Below are 24,431 nucleotides of genomic sequence, written 5' to 3'. Positions count from 1 at the left end.
GAAACAAACAAAACCACACTGATATTTACCTGAAGAAGCATAAGTAAGAAATCAAGCAAAATAAAGACTTTCACTTGAACATTTTCTGCCCTACTAATTAAATATAATCATAATTTGGAGACAGTGATATGTGTGCAATCACATATATGCCCATGATGCAAGATCCATGGCATCCCCAGCTTAGGGCTCCAGGTACCTTTCTCTGTTTTTTTATAAGTCTAATGAAGTAAGGATATGTTTACAATGGCTGTAGAAAGCAAACATATCTTTCTTTACCTTTTTTCCATAGGGTCACTCACTACAGTAGTCAACGTTTCCAAAATCTACAAAAAATCTTAAAATATATTTTAAAATATATATTCCTGGTGTAGATAATTTCCAATCCACAGAAACGTGTCATGAAGGAGTTGGTGAAATGCACAGAAATTGACAGGATGCATAGAAGTACCAAATTGAAGCTGTTCAGAGACTTGGCAATGTGCATAAGGAAGCTGATGTTAATGTGATATCATAAGGAAAATTAGAGAGATGTTTTGGGAATGGTGCACTACATTTGGCAAAGATGAACAACCCTCCTCCGCAGAAGAAACAGGGTAGATCATGTTGTTATATTTATTTTTCTCCCTTCTTGAATGTGTAAGCACAGCTAAAAATGAATGTAAATAATAGTGACACGGAAAATTTCATTCAACCTAAGTAACCTCCAGAATTTTTCCATTAGTATCTTTCTTTATATGCTTTTTTTTCTCTTCCATATGTGTTTTTTGGCAATTTTGTACATCTTTCTTAAATACCTTTCTCACCACCATTGCAAAGACTCATCACTGCAGATTTGGAAGATTTGAAGTTCAATTATGTGCATCTAAAAATATTAACTTCAGAAAATTAAACACTGAGATTCCACAAAAAAGTTCTGAAACTAAATTTAACATCCCATCAATGCTGCATCAATGCTTGGTAATCTTGTTTCCTGCTATTATTGTTTTTAAAAACCTACATATTTCAATCCAATTCTGCAAGAGTTGTTATTAACAATATACTAGCATAACAAGAACTATTTTTCTTTTTTAAAAGAAAACATTTAAAACTCAAGCACAGGCAGTATTTATTTGCCAACAATGTCAGTGTTGTTGTGGACGGTCATCTTATTCTCCATATTCTGAACAAAACCACTTATTCTCTGCTGAATTTACAATGGCTACAAGTGTAAAGTGTTAAATTTTTGCACACTAAATGAGAAAATTAGTTGTGAGTCCATGAGGTTTTTTTGAAATCCTAATGTATCTTATTTGAGGTACATATGCTAATATAGCTCAATGATCCTCTAGATTCTCATTTCTGCTTTATTTTTGAAATTGTTGCAATGCTATGGATGCACAGTGAATATGTATGTCCATACAAATGATTGGACAGGTAAGATGTCTTAGCTGTGGGTGTCATATCATCACATATCAAGACAGGTATGATTAGAATAGGTCATTTGGCATATTTTCTTAAACAGTGATGTAGGATTCTAGGTGAAAGGGTATATCATATTTTCTGGACTGCTGTGGTTTCTGTTGCTTTTGGAAATATTTTTAGTGTACAATTGTTTTAATTATATCTTACTATTCTTAGTTTTAGCTTTTAAAATGGGTTTGAAGTCTAAAAATGGCAATAGCTTATTAGGAAATTAGTGTTTCATTTACTCTGAGATCCTCTTCTAAACATACTTTAAAATTAACTTTTGCTACAACTTTATTGGCTATAAATACATTGTTGTGTAACTTTGAATATTGAGTCTATAAAAGTTGCAAGTTTATATATACACATAAACCTAAGATACCATATCTGACTAATTTCAGATCAGCAATTCAGTAACATGCATCAAATCAAATTTTAACCTATCACAATAACTTTGAAATTTCCCTTAGGATTCATTGAATATGATTCAACTGCATAAAATCAGTTACAGAACGTATTGAGAGGATACGTTAAGGTTGGTCAGGCAGTTTCAGTCTGGTGAGATGATAGCAGAAACAGGAGGGAGAGAGATTTATTATTTACCAGTTCGTTTACTATCTCTTCAAGAGATGTATATTCATAAAAGCTGGAATTCCATTCTTCTTCATAAGGAGAAAGAACTACTCTGTTCAGTCAGGGTATGCAAAGTTTGGATTGTTTTGCTTATCCCCAATAAATAGTCTATGAGAAACAGGCTGTCGATGTTATGGGAGTAGATTACTGATTTCCTCTGCAACGGAAGACTTTGAAGCCATATAGATCATGAGTTGACTTTCCTGGCCTGTGTTTTCCTCTAGGCTGAAAAAGTTCTCATAAGAATTGAATGGCCTCTGCAACTTCAAAGGAATCTCATAACAGAGGAATCTCATAACAATCTGCAGGGTGAACCCTTATCTGCACTATTGTAAATATCCTGTTACCTTAAGCAGTAGTGATACTTTTCAAAACATGCTCAGGTTTACCTAGTATTCCTGTAGTACTGATACAAGAATATCAGGCAAAACCTAATACATATAGATATTTCTTTATAATTTCCAAAGTGGCTTTAGCCAGATTTGAGTGGTATATCTTTACAAGTTTCTTATTTCATATATTTCCTGTCCATAAAGCAATTCCCCAACTGTCTGATCTGGTTCAGGTGTTGATACAAAGTAACCGTGACAGGGTGGTCACCTGAGAAACCCGATGAATATATTTGGGTTGTCAGTCAATGCTGCTGATACTTCACTTCTGGCAATTCTTGTGTGTTGTATTAAATGAGGTGCAGCCCACAGCTGCATACAAACATTCTGTGTTTCTGTATACGATGACAAGGGAAATCTTGAAGAATCAATGACTCTTCATATTTCCATGAACAATGCTTCTGAGCTTTTTTTTTAATGATCTTAGTGCCCTGCAGAGCAAGTGAAAGTATATGTTTTATTGATTTTTATAAAGACTTAAGTGAATCATTATAGTCCATGTTGCACTCATTTATAACTTGAGTCCTGTTGAGTGCTTCAGACTGTGCAGATTTGTGAGAAACACAAGATCCTGAGGAGGAGTTTGATTCAATGGACATAGCAAGTGAAACTCATTCAGTTAAAGTAAGAATGAAATTTAAAACACATGTATAATGAGCTTTGAAATTTTATTTTAGTTTTATCAGTTTGTGCATTAGAAATTAGCAAAATTAGCAAAAAGTGATTATCACTGATTTTCATAATGATTGCCACCATTCACATTTAAAAAAAATAGTTAAAACAAGCATTTGTAATATGTAAGCAATGCAGAAAAGATTCTTTGCCATTCAGAGATAATCCTATTAAAAGCAATTAAAAATATCAGAAGGGTCAGTTCACCTACTGAGTAAAATGATTTTCAGGAGGTAGTACATACTGTTTATTAATTCAGCTGCATTACAGTTAAATTACTTTTTTCAATAAAACTGTTAAAATACCTTAAATTATGTTTCACTTAGTTAAAACTAGAGCATGTAAACACTGTGAAGAAAACTTAGAAATCACATTTGCTGGGTGAATTCCATGTAAAATAAACCAGCATACCTTAAGACTACAAAAATGGCTGTACTGGTCCCAGGTCCAGCTAGTCCAACACTTTCTCTCAACCACGGACTTAAGTTGATATCTAGAGAAGTGTAAGAATAGTATCATTATACTTTGTTCATACTCTCTCAAGAGTTTGTGAGATCTCTTCCTGCACATGTAAGCTTCTGGAATACACAATATCCTGTAGCAAAGAGTTTTTTTCAGATCTATCACTTCAAGCATGAAAACTACTGTTCTGCGTTTTTAACCTGGCCTCCCACTTGCTTATTTTGATGGCTTTCTAGTGTTAGAAGAAACAATAAGCCATCAGTTTCTCTGAGCAACCTGAATTAGTTGAAGATGTCCGTGCCCACGGCAGGGGGGTTGGACTAGATGACCTTTAGATGTCCCTTGCAACCCAAACTATTCTTTGATTCTATGATCAATACCTTTTTCAGCTTTTCGATGACAGCCATGATTTTGTAGACTTCTGACAAAGCCCTCTACATCGTGTGTTTTGTAAAAGAAAAATCCAAGCCTATTTGATCATTTTTCATATTTAAACTGCTCTATACCCTTATCATGCTTGTTTTTCCTCTGAGTTTTTATCTACTTTGCAGAGGACCCAGAGCTGCATATGGTATTCATGTGGACAAACCATGGAGTGAAATTATGGGGGTTTTGTTTGCCTTTAGGTCCTTTCCTAAGAATTCCTAATCTTTGATTTGGATTTTTCTCTGCTAAAAAGGACAGAGTTGATAAAACTACTTATCACTCCACTGTCTATCTCCTGCCAAGTCAACTTACAGCCCATTGATCTAGATTCGAAGGTTTCCTTTTGCTGTTGTATAATACTTCCCCCCCCATTGAGTTTACCTATCATTTTATTGTTCAGGTTCTCAGTCTTATAAAGTCCTTGAGCTACTTCTCACAGTCTACATTCATTCTTACTACTTCAAAGAACCATTAAAAAATACAGACTTTGCTTTAATGGTAAACACTTTATTGGTGCATACATCTATAAACTCTTGTAAGATATAATCGTCTATATTTTATTTAGTCCTTTTATTTACTTCAGCTGATTTTATTATTTTTTTTTTAAAGAAATTTGCTTACGTGGTCATTTTTGGTCCTAACAAAACCAGAAGATGAAATCTGTTTCAATAATAAAAGAATCTGATGCTAAATTCACTAAAGCAAGAGGTCAGTTGACATATTTCACTTTATAATGATTTTTAAAACCTGAAGCATTTGTAATGTTTCTAGGTATTTGAATAAAGAATACTGCATTCCATGTTTGTAAGAGGAAATAGAAACCATAGGTTTTTTACTTCACATTTGTCTTTCAGAAAAGCTTTAAGTTCTTCCATAAAATAAATGTTTTCCAGCATGACCTATCAATCACTCTCCATTAAATCTCATTGACTAGTATTAGAAATAAATGCAGACAGGATTGTGTTTTCTTTTATGGTTTCTGTTAATTTTCTTTATGGAATTCATTTGTACAGGACTTCCTAAAAACATGAGCTATTACAATATTATAATTGTTAACAAAAAATGATTTTCAAGTCTCTTGTCAGCAAAGATGAAAGATTAATAAATGTTAATTATAATGGTAAATCTGTTAAGAGCTTTTGGGTTTGAATAACAACCATATTACTGTAATATAAAAGTAGAATCCTCTGCTATGCTGGCCATCAGGCTGGAAATAAGACCACCTGAATTTTAATCCAAGCTCTGCAGCTAAAACATTAAGGAGTCGTGAAGAAGTTGTTTATGCTTTTTTTCTTGTGTGCTGTTAAATGGATTATGAGAACAGAAAGACTCCTTTGCTGGCATAAGACCCTAGAGAACAGCCACTCATGAACCATGTTCTGTCACTTCTCATACTGAAACATTCTACTAAATATGCAGATAATATGTTTACAACAAATTCAAAGCAGAAGATACAGCAGAAAATGACAAAATTATTCATGCTAATGGCAATGTGTGCTCATTTTAAAATTGCTGTAAAAGAACAGCAAAATGACACTGATGAAAAAGCTTTTGTTATGTCATTTTGAGGAAAGTGGGATCGATGCCAGAAGAGGAAAAGGCACATTACCTAGCTGCATTTCAGCTGTTTCAAGCCACCAAGTAATGCTATCCATTAAGTAGAGAGCTTACTGTAGTCCATGAACAAAAGGCTTCTTTGCTTGGTTTTAAAAGGTGATTGCTTTTAAATTAGGTTTGAAATAGGCAAACAAAATAAATACAGGCTTGATGTGGTCTTAATTTTACATAGTGGGTACCAGTCTGCATAATGTTCATTAGTTTAGACTCAGAAGAGTGTTTTGTGGCTGCTACGAATAAATACACACAACCTATGTAAGTAAATGAGAAGGTTCAAATTGTACATTTGTTAATGGAATTAAATTAACCAAAACAGTCTACAGTTGCATAAGATCTTCCTCCCTTTAATATATAATCAACTATAAAATGATATACAAAGTCCCAATATAACATTTTCTCATACTTTTTAGCTTTCAAAAACTTTTATTCAGTGTGATATTGTGGCTTTTTTTTACTGGTCATAAGATACAGTAAGGAACCACTTAATCTCAAGAAATTTCATATGCTTCAGTGTTTCTCCTCCTAGTAGCCTGATTTGGTATTCTAAGATCACAAATGAGTTTTATGGTTGTGTACAGTCCCCTACAGACTGTTTTGGGCCATCAAAGGAGTTGGACATAAGATTTTTTTCATGTATAGGAAAAGCCCAACTTTTACTACCTATTCTTTAACTTATTCAGAAAACTCAAACAAATCCAAGTGTAACAACTCTTTTTATAAATGTGCTCAATTTAGAGCATCAGAATGTTCCATGTTATATGCATCAGCCCATTGTACTTAGGATTAAGAAAACAGAAAGTTTGATCAAAGCACTGCACAGCCAGCACTATCTTTTTTTCCCTAGCACTACCCTACCCCTCCTGCTATGTTTTAAAAATACAGTGTTATCATTTTATCTGTTGGCTTACAAGAATATTGATATAGCTTAACTTATATGAAGAATGTGAACCCAAGATGTATGACTCCTGAAAAAATAATGCTTAAAGCAAGGTTCCATTATTGATTTATCCCTATTGCTCTTGGGATATTTTTGCAAAATGTCAGCTTTGAAAACTCCTTTTCCCTGCCTTTCACAGTTTAATTACTAAATATTGGGCAAACTAAGAAAACTGAAGCACTTACACTCTAGTCTAATTGATCATCATTTGCAGTATTGTAATACCTTCCTCAGAATTATTTATGCTTAGCTGTTTTCACTTGTATTCGTCGATAAATTTTAAAAATTTTCCTAAGGTGAGTTGCACATGGAGCTAAAAGCTTTATAAGTGAACACACTCACTGTGTATGTCTTCGTGTATTTTAGGTTGTAAGCTATTTAGGGAAAGCTGTTTGAATGCATTGTCTATATCTTCCAAAAATTCCTGTCTATTGGACGTGTGACAGAGATGGACAAATACTTTAAGCTTAAAACCAAAAGTAATAATGATATATGTAGTAGTGATGACATATGTCAATGATATGGCATATTGCAAAACAAAACATACCCCAAAGAACAGAAGACATCTGGTAATTGTCCAGTTTCTTTGCTGATTCAGTAGGAGTGATGTTATTTTGCATTTGGTTTCAGTAAGTTCTGAAGATATTTTAAAAAGATATCAGAAAGATATTTATATGAGATATTTATACCAGAAAATATTTAGAAAATTATAATAGAAAAATTGATCTTAATTTGATCTAATTTTAACTGAAGGACAAGCAAAAGTACGTCTATAATATAGATTCTAGATAACTAAAGAGAAGCAATGAGAAAAGAAGTATTTTCATCATTTTCAGTAAAGCACTTGGTATGATGCCACATGAGAACCTGTTCAGTCAACTAAAACACTGGGAGTTAGTAGAGAAATCATAAAATGAATAAGGAGCTGGCTGAAAGGGAGGTGATATGGGTTCAGTGAAATGGGAAAATATCCCTTTGAGAAGGAGTTATTAGTGAAGTTCGCCAGTGACCAGCTGGGAACGAAATTTATTTAATGCTTTCACTAATACCCTGACCAAAAAAAAAAAAGAAAAAAGTAAGAGAAGTGTCTCAAAGACCAAGATTTGGGAGTTCATCATCAATACAGAGAAACATTAATTATTACTCTAGTAGAGGAATTGGACAACCTTGAAGCCTGGAACAGTAAAAGTGAGACGAAAAGTAATGTTACAAAGTGCAAGATCTTATACTTGGTTAATAGTAAGAAATTATACTTCAAGCTGAGAACTAATCTACTGGAAAAAGCAGAGTAGAAGTTAAGTTGTGCGGACCTGTCAATCACAGGGTAACTGTGAGGAACCAGATGAGGTCAATGTGAAAATGGCAGTTGCACTCTACAGACGTATTGACTGAAGTCTTTCAGGAAAAGATATGGGTTAGTTGATACATTGCACTTTTTTGATTCAAAATATTGTGTACAGTTTTATTTCATGTGTTTTTAAGATGGATGAATTCAATCTGGATCAAATACAGTGATAACTTCAGTAACAAAAAACATGATGGAAGGAACCAAAAGAACTTGACTCGCTACCATTAAGCAGAATGAAGGGTAGGGGAGTTTGCAGAATGGCTGTAGCAGCCAGGAGATTTGTTAAACCCTTTCGACCATCTAACACACGTTCCTCAACCAATGCAGGAGAGTCTTATATTTAAACCATTAGTTTTTTTTTTTAATCTTGGGTATTTCTGATGTCCTTCAGTAAGAGTTCTTTTTTCCTGGTCAGTGTTACTGTTTTAAAATGTCTTCCCAGTAGTTAACACTTACTCTGGTTTCACCACTTTTGTCCTTTTTTATAATCGCCTCTTTTTCTGTTACTTCCAACCAGATATTTATACAAAGGTGTCTGTAAGCTATTCTGTTGTCCACATCTCCTAACTATACCTCTAGCTTTTATTTACATGGGTTTCTTTCTTTTTTTTTGTTTACCTTTCTCCCCTTTTTCTGAAAGAATATATCCAGTGACTTTTTGTAGTTGAGAACCAGGGATGCATGTCAGACTGATACTGCATCTGGAGGTGTTACAAACAAACTCGTTAATCCAGTATACCATAGTAAAGCATTCACGCTTCTGATAATGGCAAGCTATAAAAGGTAAAACCTACCGGCTACTTATATATAATATTACTGCTCTCTAACCAACAATATGCAAATTTATTTTTTTGCTTGGTGTTGATATTAGTAAAAAAAAAAATCCATTTCACTTCCAATTTTTCTAAACCTTTACTCTGCTTTTTCACTTAAAATTAAATAAACAAAATGTGTGAGACTAAGGTTCAAAGAATTATCATTGCTCTACAAGGGCAACATGGACAGAAAGCTAGGAGTCATCCTAACGGGTGGTATGTCCTAGTGCCATGGCTTCAGTCTCTAGCAAAAAAGTATTTTCTCTCAGAACCAAGTTTATTTCCTTCAGGGAGGAAAGAAGAGATGGTAAATGCATCATTTAGTTCCTGGACCTATCTTTTCTGTTTCCAAAAGAATGTCATAGAGCCTGGGCTCTGAGAGGTGCTGCCCTGTGCCCCTCAGAGTGCTTTGCACACACCACACCCTCCACCTCACACCAGTGTTTGCCACTTCCACCCTGGCTGCAGACAGGTCATGAACAGGCATTTTCAGGGAGTTACCTGTCAAAGAGCTCTGCTCCAGGTACTGCTCTGTAGGCTTAGGGCTTTCTGGATTGGGTGGTTCTTTTTTTTTCCCAATAAGGAGAAAATATATGCAATAGTTTTATCTTTAGAAAATAAAAAAGTTATAACATATATAATATTTTTCCTATGAAAGAATAACTTCAAATATACATAATTGTGTAATATGTGAAGTTTTTTTACTTAAGTGTTGTTCAGTATTTTGAGGGAAAGCAGTGGTTCTAGCACATTTATCAGAGTGGGGTTTTTTAATAGCTTTTAAGAACTATGTAACATCAGTGCATTGACCAGTTCCAGGTAGGACAACGGTTTCTTAATTTTATGAAGTTTTGTATTCGGCTGTTTTATTACAATATTGGCATGTGATGGAAGTTGTAAACGGAATATAAAAATATTTCATTGAAGACTGAGAATTATTTAAATAATTCTTAGGGAATTCCTCTGGTAAAATTAGTGTTATCATCTTACATCATCATTATTATTATTATTTATTGTTTATGGCAAGGCTATCATTACTATTAAAAATAAGACAGTTTAAAAAAAATAAAAATCAGATGAACTGTTAGTGTCAACAAATTAATACAGTAATGCCTCTCTCTATTTTGATTTCAGAATGCCATCTTTGCTAAGGTAGCAAATGTTAAGTTTTACATTTGATAGATGTTCCCTTTTCTAGTGTTGCACTCCAATTTAAAATTAAAAACATGTCTATAACAGTTACTGGCCTTCTGTATAAAGGCATCTACAGTAATACTGGAGCTAATTGAAAAAAGGCTTTGAAATCTTGTAGCATTTAAATTGGCTATCTCAGTTTATCATGTGAAGTGTAGCATTTTTCATAGAGGACCCTATAGCACAAGCTGATTCCATGATCATTACTTAAATCGACACTTTGGAAAACACAGATAATTACCCCTTTATAAATGGAGTATCAGAATATTTATCTACCTTTTGAGATCTTTGCATAGTGAATTCAATAACCAAGCAAAATATTTGTACTATCAGTTGTCTACCAGAAGTTTTGAACCATTCAGTAGCCATGCAGGTATGTCTCAGGAAGTCTGCAATGACCGTGTCACTGAAGAACCATCTCCTGTAACGCAGGAGCTGAAATGCTTCTGATGAAGCAGTAAATTTTAAAAACTACAGTAAATAGCACAATATTCAACTTAATTTGTGCATTTCCTTTTCCTTAGTATAACAAATTGTGTCAGATAATGCATCTTGTTAGAAAAAAATGAGTCAATCTCATTTGTGCATGTCTGGTGGGCAGTATCACTTGAGTTTTGAGTCATAGAACATTTCTTCTGGAAAAGAAAAGAATCAGCTTTTTTTGGGTCTAAATATAAAATTAATATTTTTAATCACAAAAAATTGAGCCATTGAGTTTAATTATAGAACAACAAAGTTTTCTTTCCTGAAGATATTGAGATGCCTCCCTGATGCTTGCATTTTTTTTGGGGAAAAAAAAGTGTTAATTACAAAGTACTGCTTTTATGAGGCTAAAAAGAACCTATAAAGGATCTTAGCTTGCTTATAGGTTGCTGCTTTGCTATAATGGAAGTATTAATGTCTCTCTTATATGAAAGTAATCTGGTAATCAAAAGAGAATAGATACATGATGCCTTTTGTAGTTTACTTAAAAAATGAAAGATAAAAAAACCTAGAGGTTTTTCATGCTTTAGCAGCTGAGTGGAAAAATTGCTATTCGGATGATCTTCAATTCCTATATAGCTCTTTTGTCTAATATGACAAAATCCTTACAAATGTAGCATTTTAATAGGTTATGATTAATCGGGCACACCACAAGTGAAAAGACAATTCTCAACTGTTCAGCTTCTAACCTATAGGCAATTACACAAGAGGGAAGAGTATACAGTGTCATCAAATCAATGTATATCAATATTTTTTTATGTAAGTGTCCAAATGAGTTGTGGGACATAGAAGTGAAGTGGCCTTCTCTTAATATTAGAGCTGTTTAGTACATAAATTAGCGGAGAAAGTTTCAAGGTCTGGACTCCCATCACACATGTCTAAATTTTTAAAAGATTATTTGAAAACTTGAATAATTAGGAACTTTTAGTTAACCTGAAGAATGAGAATTTTTTTCCCTTTGATTGAAATGAACATGGATGCTCACATAATTTATTTTTTCTTGTTGAAATTTGTTCAGTTGCTTTGGTTTCAGTTTGTGTTATGGCACAAAGGTAGTTACTGAAGTCATGCATTATTTTTCTTGCAATATGAAATACCAGAGGCAATAAAAAATAGGGGAAGAGGTACTTTCCATAGTCTTAAGTTGAAAGGGTTGAGAGTACTTCTCTACTAATATTAATTTTATTTTTTTGTTTTTGCATCAAGTAGATTTGTCCCAAAATTGTATCACAAAGGTTTCCTTAAATTAAATATAAAAATACTTTTCCTTTAAAGGCTGCATACTCTGTATTTACCAGCATATTTGCTCATACTGAATTTAATTTCTTTAGGATTTTCTTTACTTTTTTTTTAACTTATAAAATTTATTTTGTATTGCAATCACAAATTTTTTTTAGATGATTCACATACCATGCCATAAACTGTCTTCCTTCTCACAGGATATTAAGTGAGTTTGAATTTGCTGCATTGCTGTTAATTTTAGAAATGCTGGATACTTTGCAAGACAAATGTTGAAATTTCTTCATGATTCAAACAATAACTATGAATGTGAAAAAGCAATTTTGTGTTCCTCTAATTTCTCATATTGATTGAATTTTCTCATATGCATGCATCCATGCAGAACATGTGTTTGCATGTATTCTTGGTGGTTTTGCTTCTAAATGTGTTAGCAATTTGTCTATCTTGAAGAAAAAACAAAACACACACACGCTCCAACCCCCAACAAAAAAACTATGCCACACTTTTGAAACTGCCTCCTCTAAATTTACTGTTTTACAGATATTTTATATTGAGGTATTTTAGGTAATACTAACTAAATTAAAGGTGGCTTGGCAAGCCATTTTTGTGTTGCAATCAACACTAGCAATTTCTACTGTGTTGCACAGTGAATGCAAAAACATAGGTGGCAAATACTTGTGGATTGAGATAATTCACAATATTTCAGGTGACGCACTGCATTTACTTCAGGTCTGTCTTTAACTGTTACACGGTATTATACTCTGTACTTCTACCAGGTACTACAGTCCTTCCTGGTTGTTGCTTCTGTTCCTTGGCAGACAGAGACGTTTCGGAATTGATGCAATGAAGTGCTCTGGTTTTTTCAGTTTTTCATTTTTTTTTCCCTCTCTTTTTCTCTTTTTTTCCTGTATTTAGAGAGATTTATTCAAGTACACAACTATATTATTCTGGCTCTGAATTTCTGCAGTTGTTGTAAAAGGAATCATGTTTGACCAGAGAAATGTAGTAGAAATTATTTTAATACTGTTTTTTAAAAATGACATTAACTAATGTGTTTGGACTATGATTAATTCTTCTGAGACTGAAATGGGAAAGATTACTAATGTCAGTTTGATCTGGAAACCATGTTTTCACTGATATCAAGGAAAAAGCCCCATAAAAACTGGCTTACCAGAAAAGAAATCTTATACCTTAGTTTTATATTCTGAATGCAGAATTCACTTTGTTGTCCATTTCAGTCTCAGTCCTGTATGTTTTGTACTCTGAGCTCCGCTTGTATTTTTCTTTTCTGAAAATGAACTTCATATGAATGACTTATAGCAGTACTGCCATCCTAGTTCAGATGAAGGTGCTGACTACTCTGCTGCATTGGCCTTAACTGTCAAAGAACTTCCAGTGCCTGACTTTGGATACATTGTCATGTTTATTACAGTCTTACCTCTGAAATTCATTTTCATGTTAAATGTTTCTCTTCTTACAGGGTGATGCTTGTCAATCAATTTAATTGAAATGTCATGCTGACCTTTATTTGAAATACTCTGGACTTCCTGTGGTTGTTGGAAGTTCTTTTTACTTTGATTCCAATTAAAATCCTTAAATTACCAGTGTACAAAAACTGCATGCTAATTAACCTTATGAAACTGCCTGCTAATTAATCTTACAAACAATATATCTTTTGCAGAGGTAGTTCAGCTGAGTCTGCCTGAAGATCAAAAACTAAGCACCACTGCAGCGACAGTGGGACAAAGTGCTGTCTTAAGTTGTGCGATCCAGGGAACTCTGAGACCTCCCATCATCTGGAAGAGGAACAATGTCATTCTGAATAGCCTAGATCTGGAAGATATCAGTGTAAGTAAGAGAAAGCTCTATTTAATAGCTTATTATGAAAACTTTTCATAAAGAATAGAAAAGTGATATGTAACAACCTCCATATTCCTGATGTTTCAAAGAAAAGAAAAGGAAATTATATGCCTGCCAAACTCACTCTGTTTTTATTTTGCTGTGTATTCAAACCCTTTTGTTAAATATAGAGAAAACATGTTATTTAAAATAATAAATATAGCAATAAAAGCACATGAGGACAAAATCGCAGCCCAAAATGCAGTCAGCATTATACCTTCAGGATTATACAGTCTTCAAACATCTAAAGAAAAAAGAAATCTGTGAAATGAACATTTGAAGAAATGCATAGTGACTTAGTACAAACAGATCATAATAATAACCTTATCTTCTAATAATTCAATAAAAATGTATTTTTTCCAAAAGAAGTATTTTACTACAAAACTGGTTGTTTTGCTTATTCCTCCAAATATTCAGCAGTGTATATGGTACTTCTCAAAGAATCACCAGTGAATATTAGAATAACTTAGAAATCTTTTTTTAGGAAGGCAAATATTTGCCACCTAACTTTGCTGTGACCTCAAAATATGGAGCAAAATAGAAAATGAGAAACATATTTACATCTTCTGACAAAACTCTAAAAATAAACTTTCAGCTGTATTTTGTTTGCTTGTGGGTATGCTTACTTTGCTTTGGCCATTTTATATTAGCAAAGTTATAAATGTGGACAAACCGTTACATTGGGAGTTGTGTTTGCTCTCTGACTCAAGCGAGTCTGAAATCACTGGAACTATTGCACGTGTGGAATATCGCCACAATCAAATATCTAGTTTGTTTATTTTTATTTCATTTTCTTATGAATGCTTTTAGTTCTAAGGTGGCAATGGTACTCACACATCACCTTTGTTTTGTTTGCTGTTTTTACGTTACTTCTGTTTGTAAATTGAGCTTCCTCACAGTGGTGCTTTGTAAAATAAGGGGCAGTTTCAAAGCTCATCTTGCTTGAATGGTAGCTTTAAGTCACTTGAGAGGCCTAGGATAAAACCAGCATCCTCTGAAAAGTTCTCAGTTAAATAATTGTTGCTTTTGTTAGTCTGGTATTAATCATATGACTGACATTCAAAAGTGTCTTGCCCACGTTCACAAGCTCCTTTCTGCAATGTGTGTTAGCTTTCTGTAAATATTCATGATGCTCATAAATAATGATTTTGAGTTCTTACTGATCACTTCTAAGTATAATACATGGCATGAGCTGTAGATAGAAACAGGAACATGCATCTGGATACAGAGAAATAAAAGGGAATTGAATGGAAATAATGAAGCTAACAGCTCAGTTTCAAACTGAAAGGTTCAGTTGACTGTATTTGCAGACATGAAAAAAGCAAGTGTTTTCAAAGCCCGATATGTTCATTTTGAGTATGAAAATGGAAAAAACACCAAACCAAAAACCCAACAGAGAAACTTCTTGTGCCAGCTGCAGGTGCCCAGGTGTTGCAGCGGGGGCTGCAGGGGTAGCCTCTGAGGGAAGAGGCCAGGGGCTGCCCTGTGCCAGACACAGCCAGTTCCACACAGTTCCAACGGACCCACCGCAGGGCACAGCTAAGCCCCTCAGCCACATTTGTGGCACCTCTGGGAAAACATTAGAAAAAGGGCATAAAACACCAGAGAGAGAGAGGAGTAGAGAACAAAAAGAGCGAGAAACAGCAGAGGAAAGTCCAAGGCTGGAGGAGCAGGAGGTGCTCCATGGTGGAGCAGATAGCCACAGCAATCATACTGGAGCAGGTTTATTTTGAAGGACTCCAGCCCATGGAGAGTCCTGGCTGGAGCAGATGAAAAGGGTGAGGAGAAAGGAGACGCAAAGAGAAACTGCTGTGTACTGACCGTACCCCTCCAACCTTCTGCACCACTTGGGCGGAGAGTAAAGGAGTTGGGAGTGAAGGAGTGAAGTTAAGCCTGGGGAAGGGGGGGAGGAAAATTGTTGTTTTAATAATGTATGTCTTTTTGTTTCCCACCACCCAAATTAGTAATTACTTGTTTATTTTAGTTGGCAATAAATTAAGCTAAATTTCCCAAGGTCAAGTCTGTTTTGGCCACCATGGTAATTAGTAAGCAATCTCCCTGTCTTTACCTCAACCCATGAGCTTTCTCATTCATGTTCCTCTTATTTTCTCCCCCTGTCCTGCTGTGGGGGTGGAGGGGTAATGAGTAAGCAAGCAGCTGGGTGGGAGTTTGGCTATTAGCCAGGGCCAACCCAGCACACTTCTGAAGTACTTATCACAGCTGGAAGAGAGTCGAGTATGGAATTTTTGAAGACTCACGGGATGCCCAATTTGAAGTCAGATTGCAGTGGTGATCAGACATTCAAAGCAAAGTTGAAATTGCTAGAATTGTCCAGATTTGTTTATATTTAATAGGAGAGGAGGAATGTGTGATTGTACTGGATTTACAACCCACAAACATAAAAAGAAAGGTTTGCGAAGTGTTACCTGAGTGCCGGGATGATGTCTGTGTGTGCATTTTGTGTACAGGTACAGTAAGAACTGTAAAGGGAGTAAAAGCTTTCAGTGACAGGAGCGCATAATTCTGAAGATGAGTGTATTCATCATTTATTTGTTAGCTTAAGAAAAACATAAACAAACTGGAATGCTTGGAAGTCTTTTTAAGCAAAAATTATGTTATAGTTTAGTCCTTTAATATTAAAAGTTTAGTTATTATTCAAATATAGAAAAGAATGACAGGATTAACCAAATATAGAAAGAGAATGACAGATCCAATATCCATGGAGTGAGGCACTAAAATTAATAGCACTCAAATATATATAGGTGATATTCATCTCATATGTCTTTGTAGATAAACTAACAAAGGATGGAAGAAAGAGTTAATGGAGTCTGGATACAAAAAAAAGAATGGGCATAAAGACATTGAGTTAAATTGGTCCCCAGAGTCTCTTTTCTTCAAAATTTATTTTACGCGTTTCACTGTTTGCACTGATTTGATCCCCCTATATTTATTTTTAGATCTTCCCTTGGTTGGTTTCTTTTTTTTTCCCCCCCCATATTTCTTTGGTCATTCCATACCTTTCTGAACCTCGTTCATCATATATTCCCTGTTTGGTTTTTACAGTTTCACATTTGCTTAAAGGTTGTTATGTAGCCATAATTTAGTATCCATTCAGGCAACGTAATAAAAATTAAACCTTGGGGAAAAGAAAAATAATTGGACAAAAAAAGAGTGGTGTTTTATATTTCACTATGGAAAACTAGTTTAGTACTTAAATAAATATTAATTTCAAAGGAACAAATGCATAGTGTGCTCCAGTTTATGTTGCAATTTAACCACCAAAGAATGTGTTGTACTTATTTAGGCAATTTTAAACATTCAAAACCCCTAAGTCCTTGTAACATTTAAGATGTCCCCAGAGGCAATGTATTCTTGGCTTTACTATGGCTATATTATAAACTACAATCATGATAAACTACAATCATGTTAGTCTAACTCTGGGAATTATGAAGTTACTCAGTTATACAAGAACCACATCCGTGCATCTAAAGACTAATAATGTTGTGTATATAGCAGCACCCTTTCTGAAAAAACATGACAAGCACTGACCTGGGAAAATAGACAAATATTTTTTTTTTAAACAAAATGCATCAGAGATCATCATAACCAGAAATCAGCACATACATAGGAAACCAATCAGACTAAGCAGTAGTGACAATGTGATTTTGTAAATCATAGCAAGTGCTCATACTTAGAAATTAAGTTTTTGCACTATGCAGTTCTCAGTATGAGTTAAGCTATTCACTTCAGGGAGGGACAAACTCAGAACAAGATAATGTCCTAGTGTTTTGCCAAATAGAAAAATGCAACAAGAAGAAGCAAAAGAGTCCAAGTCTAAACTCAAATTGACTGTTGAATTTCTATTTTGTTGAAAAATAGTCTACTCCTCTACTGAAAGTATACAGGATATATGTCTAAGGCTGTCAACTATGGAGTGGCTAAGAGCCAGTCTTAAATAATGAAGTGTTATATACTCTAAGACATTTTAAAGAAATATTAAAAAATACTGTTTGACTTTTGAAAGTCGATGATAATGAAAATTGTATTTAAGTAGTGCATTTAAAAATTATAAAATAACTTAGAGAATGCTATCAAGTGTGTGGTCAGATATTAATAATGTTACTGATAATATCCAGTTGGTAATTTTAGAAGTCCTTAGTACTCCTCAAGTCTTCCTATGGTACTTATACTCTTCCTATGGTACTTATGATTACTATTTGTGGAAGTAATGCATCTTGCTACTGATCTTTCTCTTATTGAAAATAATGGAAGTCGGGGATAATCAACATCCATCTGAATGAAACCATGAGAAATTGTATGCCTCTGCAAATTTTACTTAACTTAAATTGTAATATAATTGTGCTGTGACTCACTACAGAATTGATATCACAGGACATTTTGCTGATATTTTAATATACATCTAGAAAGGCTTGTTTTCTGCTGTTATCCTGCATCTTAAATTTCTTATCTGTCTTTCCACTTACTCTTTGGATATGTTTTATCTAACCTATCATTCATTACAGAAAATAATTCTCACTTACGGGAAATTTAAAAATAGAAGATTTTTTTGCAAATGCAATAGGTATTACTTTATTTTCATCTTAGCTCATTCACTTTTTTAACAGTTTTTATATCTCATTTTACTTTATTCTTTTTCTGACCTTTTCCTTCAGTTTTGCCTTCAGCTTCTTCCCTATACTTGTCAGCAATCGCACTTTTCTTACAAGATACCTGCCCTTTGTTCTTACATTTAAACTAGATCTACTTAGATGACTTGTCCACATGTGAAGTTTAACATCTGCTAACATACTTAAATTAGTAATTTTTTAAAAGAGTGTAGTTCAACTTTCACTTTTTGATAAAAGCTCATGATATCTTTCTTTAGGCTACCTTCATGGGAAGCATGTAATATTTCCATTTGGGGGTTCTTGAAGTTATGTATAGATTATCTTTCTCTCAAAACTTCTCATTTGTTCATCTTGTTAAAATTAATTTACAGATTACAGCTTTCACTTTTTTGGTATCATTCAACAGTCTGCATTCTCTTATTGATATATTTTCCCCCTTCCCCCCAATAAAAACCACCCCCCCAAAACACCGTAATGGAGATGCCATTAAAAGCTAATGTCCTCTGAAAGAAAATGGTCTCTTCCATTCTGGAGAGTTCTGTTCAGCAATTGATGACAGAAATGTTTTCAGATTGTCCAAAATGCTAAGCATATTTCCTAGAAAGGACTCCTCACATCTGCCCTCTTCTTTTCCTTCCAACTTCTCATCCTTTTTCCCCCTGTTTTTATTCTTAAGAAAATTCTCAAGAGAACCTCATGAAGTATTCCCTTTCACATTGTCTTCTCCCCTGGGGTAGTACAGACCTAGATATAAACGTCTCTTTATGCATGGTTAAATCATTCTTAGTACGACACAGTTATATGTCCATTTAAGGCAATGGTCATAAATATAAATGCCCTGTCTGCCAAGAATTTATTTTTTTGTGTTTGTATTTATGACAGAATCCCAGGTGAGCCAGAAACGTCAGGGAATATGCCTCAATCTTTTTTTCTGCTCCCCAAAGACAACTCTTAAAAGTAAAAAATCTCAAAAATTTTATTAGGATGTAAACTAGAGAACTAAAATTTAAAGAAAATGAGGATTAGTAGGCAAAACAGAACAGAAATTCAAAATTCATATAAAAGTATTTATTTCTCCAGTGTCCTAAAGGAGGAAATGCCTGCTTCCAGGGTTGGCTTCAGTCAACTCAGTGACTTTCTGAATTGCTGCAGCAAGCTCTGCATGGTCTTGCTTCATTCCTCAGGAGGGTTTCATCCTCCCTGAAGCTTTGCCATTGCCCCTGTGATCTTGTGGAGTGTTTGCTGTGACTCTCTCACCCCTGTGTGAAGGAAAATGTAAGGGTCCTATGACATGAAGGGAACACAAGAACCTCCTCCCCTTTGGCCTTGCCTTCAAGGATGATGCTTCTAACCTCTTCCTTTTTGGAAGACAATAACTCATAGTCCAACAATGAGCAAATCAAACCGGTCAGTCATAGTACTGTAGTCAAAAAGCTACCAATCTTGTTCAATAGAAAAACTGCTTCCTGACCAGCTTATTTTGAACTTTCCTTAGTAAATAATAGTTAATTTGCAATGCAGCAATTGCAGTGTCATATCTTCTATGTGGTCCAGCAGTATTCCGTCCGTGTGTGTTACAACCAGGATATATGAAGTTCACTTTAAGAGCCTAGTTGCAGGTTTTCCTTGTACATCGTACATCCTTGTACATTTTCTTGTACGTGCTTACGACACCTCTTAAACCCATCAGTTACATTTCTCTCATACCTTTTCTACTGATTTTTTTAATAAAGTGGTTGGATTTGGTTAACAGTGACTTGTCAAAGTCGGCATGTTTCTATTTTTATCTGTATTGAATTGCCCTTTATCTGTTACACAGTCTTTCTTTTAAGTAGGATGTATTATTACCTTTTCTCTTCTATTTAACAGGTCAAATACCAATTTTTTTTCTCTATTCCATCTTAAAAGTAAAGTGAAAATAGTTATTGTGAAAGATGCCAATCAGCTTTATCAAATCTGTAATGCCTTTTTATTTACTTATAGATATGCCAAAAGTATTTAGTCTTGACCACCAGTGCAATAATCTTATTCAGTTCTCTTCCATCCTTTATTTTTCTCTTCCCTTTTTTTGAATCTGATTTTGAGTCCTAATTAATTCTTTGGCAGTGGGATAAATCACACAAAAGGGAAACTTTGGATACATGTAAGACTTGCAAGATTTGGCATGTTTTATTTGTTTTGAATATTGAAGCTATTTTAATATTTATTTTAGTGATGGCATGATGAATGCTACTTTAGACTGTACATCATATTTTCATGACACTGTAAAGACACATTTAAACCAGGTACCAGTGTTGATCTGTAATCTTCTGGGTTAATGAAGTACAGTGAAAAAGATTGTGATGAGGTTTCATTCATGACTACTGATTCCCGTTAAAATAATCTGGACATGCAAGTTCTATAACTCTAGCTTAATTAAAGTTATAATACTGCAGAACTTTACGATATGGCTTATTATGTACATCTTTTTATGGTGGGGACTATTTTAACTTTGAGCCAGCTGATGATTCTCTCTTTATGAAAAAGCATTAAGATCCTCATGGGCTTTCTCTTCTCTTGTGCTAGATCAGTCTGCTTCATTTTGTCTTCATTAGAAATGAAAGTGTTGATTTCAGAGGTGAACAGAATCATGTTCTGTGGACCATAATCTACTCTCATGTTTTTGACAGTGTAACTGAGATCATGATCTGGTCCTTTTCCTATCAGAGAGAGAGTGGGGCAAAGTAATTGCTTCTTGCAGAGCTGAGACCCTTGTTCTGTGTTCTAGAGCTGTTTCTGCTAATCATATCCAAAATAGCTGAGTCTGTTAGTATTTTCCTGTTTGTTTTTCAGAAGTTAAAAATGAAAGGGCTTGTGACAGTGAAAGGTGGTAATATAACTTGTACATCCATTCCCCCTTGCCCTGAAGGAATCTTTGAAAATAACCCCAGGCAAACCATGTTAAACTATCTGGAAGGTAGCACTATACATTTTTGACATCTACAGACAGAAACCGTTAGTAAAATAAAAGGGACATTGTGGATTTCTGAATCAATTTGTTCTTCCAAACCCATTTCTTAACACAGCCTATTGAACACATCTTTAGAAGAGTAGCTGAAATGATAATTCTGTACTCCTAGTTGTTTAAGACAGTCTTCTGTGTGAGCTGAAATATATGAATACCAGAGGTGTTCAAACATTGTTATTCTTGTTCTCCGTAGACCTATCTTCCTGTACATTGCAGCTGATTCTGTCTAGTTTCATTGGGGATTCCAGAATACATCAGTGACACTTTTTTTTAGAAATCTAGACATTTCTAAAAGTAGATTTAGGATGTAAAGACAGCAAGTAACAACTTACTTGATTTGCATCATCATTATTTTTGGTATTTTACAATATATTTATATCCGCCCCTGCCTGTTCTATTTTTAAGTCTTCTATAGAAAATACTAATTAGCAGATTCTGTAGAAACATGGAAATATTTTAAGGAAGGTACAGAGCTAGCGATTTTATTTATATTAATGTTTTCCTTTTGGTAAACTGTCTTTTAAATACATCTCGATTTTTCTATCATATTATTCATTCAAACATTATTTATTATTGTCCTACTGCTATAGTAACTTTTACTCCTTTTTTCAGAGACACTAGAACTTCTATCACGCCTACCTTTCTTTTCACTCTTGCCCATCTTCTCTGTATTTTAAAATTAGCAGAAAAATATTTAATCTATTGTGTTATAAGCTGACTTCAGAATTTTTGTAAGCATCTTTTTTCACTACCATAGCATCTTTCTCCCCCAACCCTCTCTTTTCAGTTCAAACTCACTGTTTTCTCTCTTCTTTTCTACATATGTATATATAGAGATGCAGGTTATATCTGCACTCTATATTGCTGATACTAGCAAATTCAGCTTGTGCTATTAATTTCCGATTAGTGCATGAAAAAATTGCAGTTTGATATTTATGTACAGTTATAGACTTATTCTTCTCATTTTTTTCTGCAGTATACATTCCCTCAGCTAGGTGAAAACCAGCATAATTTCTGAATGCTTTTATTACTAGTTACATATTTATTTTTCCAACTTGTCCAGGTCATTTTGCAGTACTTTTGCTATCCTACTAGAGTTAATGCTTTCCACAGCTTTTATAAGAATTGTGTGAAAGAGTTTATAGGATGCAAAAAGAATACTAAGCTTTTCAGGTTATTATTTTAGAAAAGAAATCTCGAAAGAGCAACCTGGACTAGGCTACAGCTAGCAGGAAAGGTCAGTCCTTCTTAAAAGCATGAGAAAGATGCTTTGTTAATAATGGCTTTTTGTGGCTCACAGTCCTGACTTTCAAATCATTGCTATAGTACATTAAATAGGAGGGCCACATCACCAGTGACAAAAGTGTTTTGATATCCAAGAGTCCCTTTCACTGAAGAGAGAGGCACAGTTGCTTAAACACCAAAAAAAGAAACCCTTTCTGCCCCTCCCTCACAAGCATCCCAGGAGGGAGTAAAGATAGGTAGGACATAATTACCTATTGGGAATTTGGCTCAACTGGCATTTGTAATATTAAAAAAAAATAATAACAACTAAAAAAACATCCTCCAGAAGTGTACCAAGGTATTGATTCAGTACTGACTCAAAAAGAAAATTGCTACCCACCTGTAAAATCACCAGTACCGCTACTTGCAAAAGTGACGTGAAGCAAATTACTTATCCAGATCAAGCCTGCTTAATTTGTGAGCTCTGACAGGATTACAACAGAAGATGGTATGTCTACACGCTTTTCAAATGATGACATTTAAGATTTCTCTGAATCAAAGTCCACAGTGATATATCTACCCATACTCCTATCACCATATGTCCATTCATATCCAAATTTTATTGATGATCTACTTTAGTACAGACCGATTTCTCTTTCATCACCCAAAGTTCTGTGCCATATGTAAATGTTGTCACCTTCCTGTGTATTCTTCCTTTCCTTGTCATTTTTAGACCGTTTTTATATAGTCATCTTGATAATCTAGAGCTCCTTTTTCAAAAGCTTGCATTCAGAACTTTTTCTATTTGGATATAAGTAACCTTTGTCTCCACTGCCAAAGTGTTTTCATTATTCTGTTAAAAAGGGGAGATAAAATAAACTAAAAATTTTCCTAAATTTAGTATGAATTATGGCAATGCCTTTATCTGTCAGTACTTTTAATGGTTCCTGTAGTTTTGCTTGTTTTTTGTGCAGGTTTCTATTTCTAGTTCACATCTATATAACTAAAATGCTTACTTTTAACTGTAGTATATTTTGCGGGGTTTTACAATTTTTATTTTGTTTACATTTACCATGATTAATACTGTGACAAATTTACATGTCATGATCATGAAAACCTTGGAACATTGGAAACATTGGGAAAAATTGCTCAATAAAGCAATGGTGCTCTTTCTCCGTCCATCATCTGGTCACGCTTCAACTCTGAGCTGAAGAAAAAGTCTTGAGGATGGTCATCACTACAGTCTCCTTCTGGCTATTCTCAATTAGGCTCCTTTTGCCTTTTGTTATGTTTGCTGTTCTGTCTTCTCCTGACTCTCATTTTGGCAATGCTTTATAGGTAATAAAATTGATACAACCATACATTTTTACACACTCTTTGGAACATCTGTACAGTAATGACATATTTTGATGGTTACTTGCCTGAGTCGGACTTGTTATATCTGGAGGTGAAAGCTTCCATTTTCTATTTCCTACATTCCAAAACATTCTGCCAAGCCCTGATGGAGAATCAACTTTTCAGTCTTTCTTGCTCTTCACAGGATTACTTTTTTCTTTGAAGCTTGCTCCGGGCTCCATCTAGTCTGATAAAGAATGTAGGAGATGTACTCTTCAAAGTGGATGGGAATTACGAAAAAAGAAAGATGCATTTGTGCATTGGGGAACAGGTGCATCTTCTGCCAAGCCCTGATGGAGAATCAACTTTTCAGTCTTTCTTGCTCTTCACAGGATTACTTTTTTCTTTGAAGCTTGCTCCGGGCTCCATCTAGTCTGATAAAGAATGTAGGAGATGTACTCTTCAAAGTGGATGGGAATTACGAAAAAAGAAAGATGCATTTGTGCATTGGGGAACAGGTGCATCAATGATAGAATCATAGAATCATTAAGGTTGGAAAAGACCTTTAAGATCATTGAGTCCACCCGTCAACCCAAAACCACCATGTCCACTAAACCATGTCCCTAAGTGTCTCATCTACACGTCTTTTAAATACCTCCAGGGATGGGGACTCAACCACT

At 34.5% G+C, this 24,431-nt stretch overlaps 1 protein-coding gene across 3 annotated transcripts in view; it reads left to right on the top strand.

Moving 5' to 3' along the window:
- The window catches only part of FSTL5 (follistatin like 5), a 356,700-nt gene that overhangs the window by 221,612 nt on the left and 110,657 nt on the right, over window positions 1-24,431 (top strand). For all 3 annotated transcript variants that reach the window (XM_009272309.2, XM_009272308.1, XM_009272310.1), the window contains exon 6: window positions 13,340-13,506. In XM_009272309.2, coding sequence (XP_009270584.1) covers window positions 13,340-13,506 — 167 coding nt within the window. The remainder of the gene's footprint in view (window positions 1-13,339; window positions 13,507-24,431) is intronic.

This window comes from Aptenodytes forsteri, unplaced genomic scaffold, assembly GCF_000699145.1.
Source record: "Aptenodytes forsteri isolate BGI_AS27 unplaced genomic scaffold, ASM69914v1 Scaffold13, whole genome shotgun sequence".
NCBI classification, from domain to species: Eukaryota; Metazoa; Chordata; class Aves; order Sphenisciformes; family Spheniscidae; genus Aptenodytes; species Aptenodytes forsteri.
This window is presented reverse-complemented; position numbering and strand designations above follow the sequence as displayed.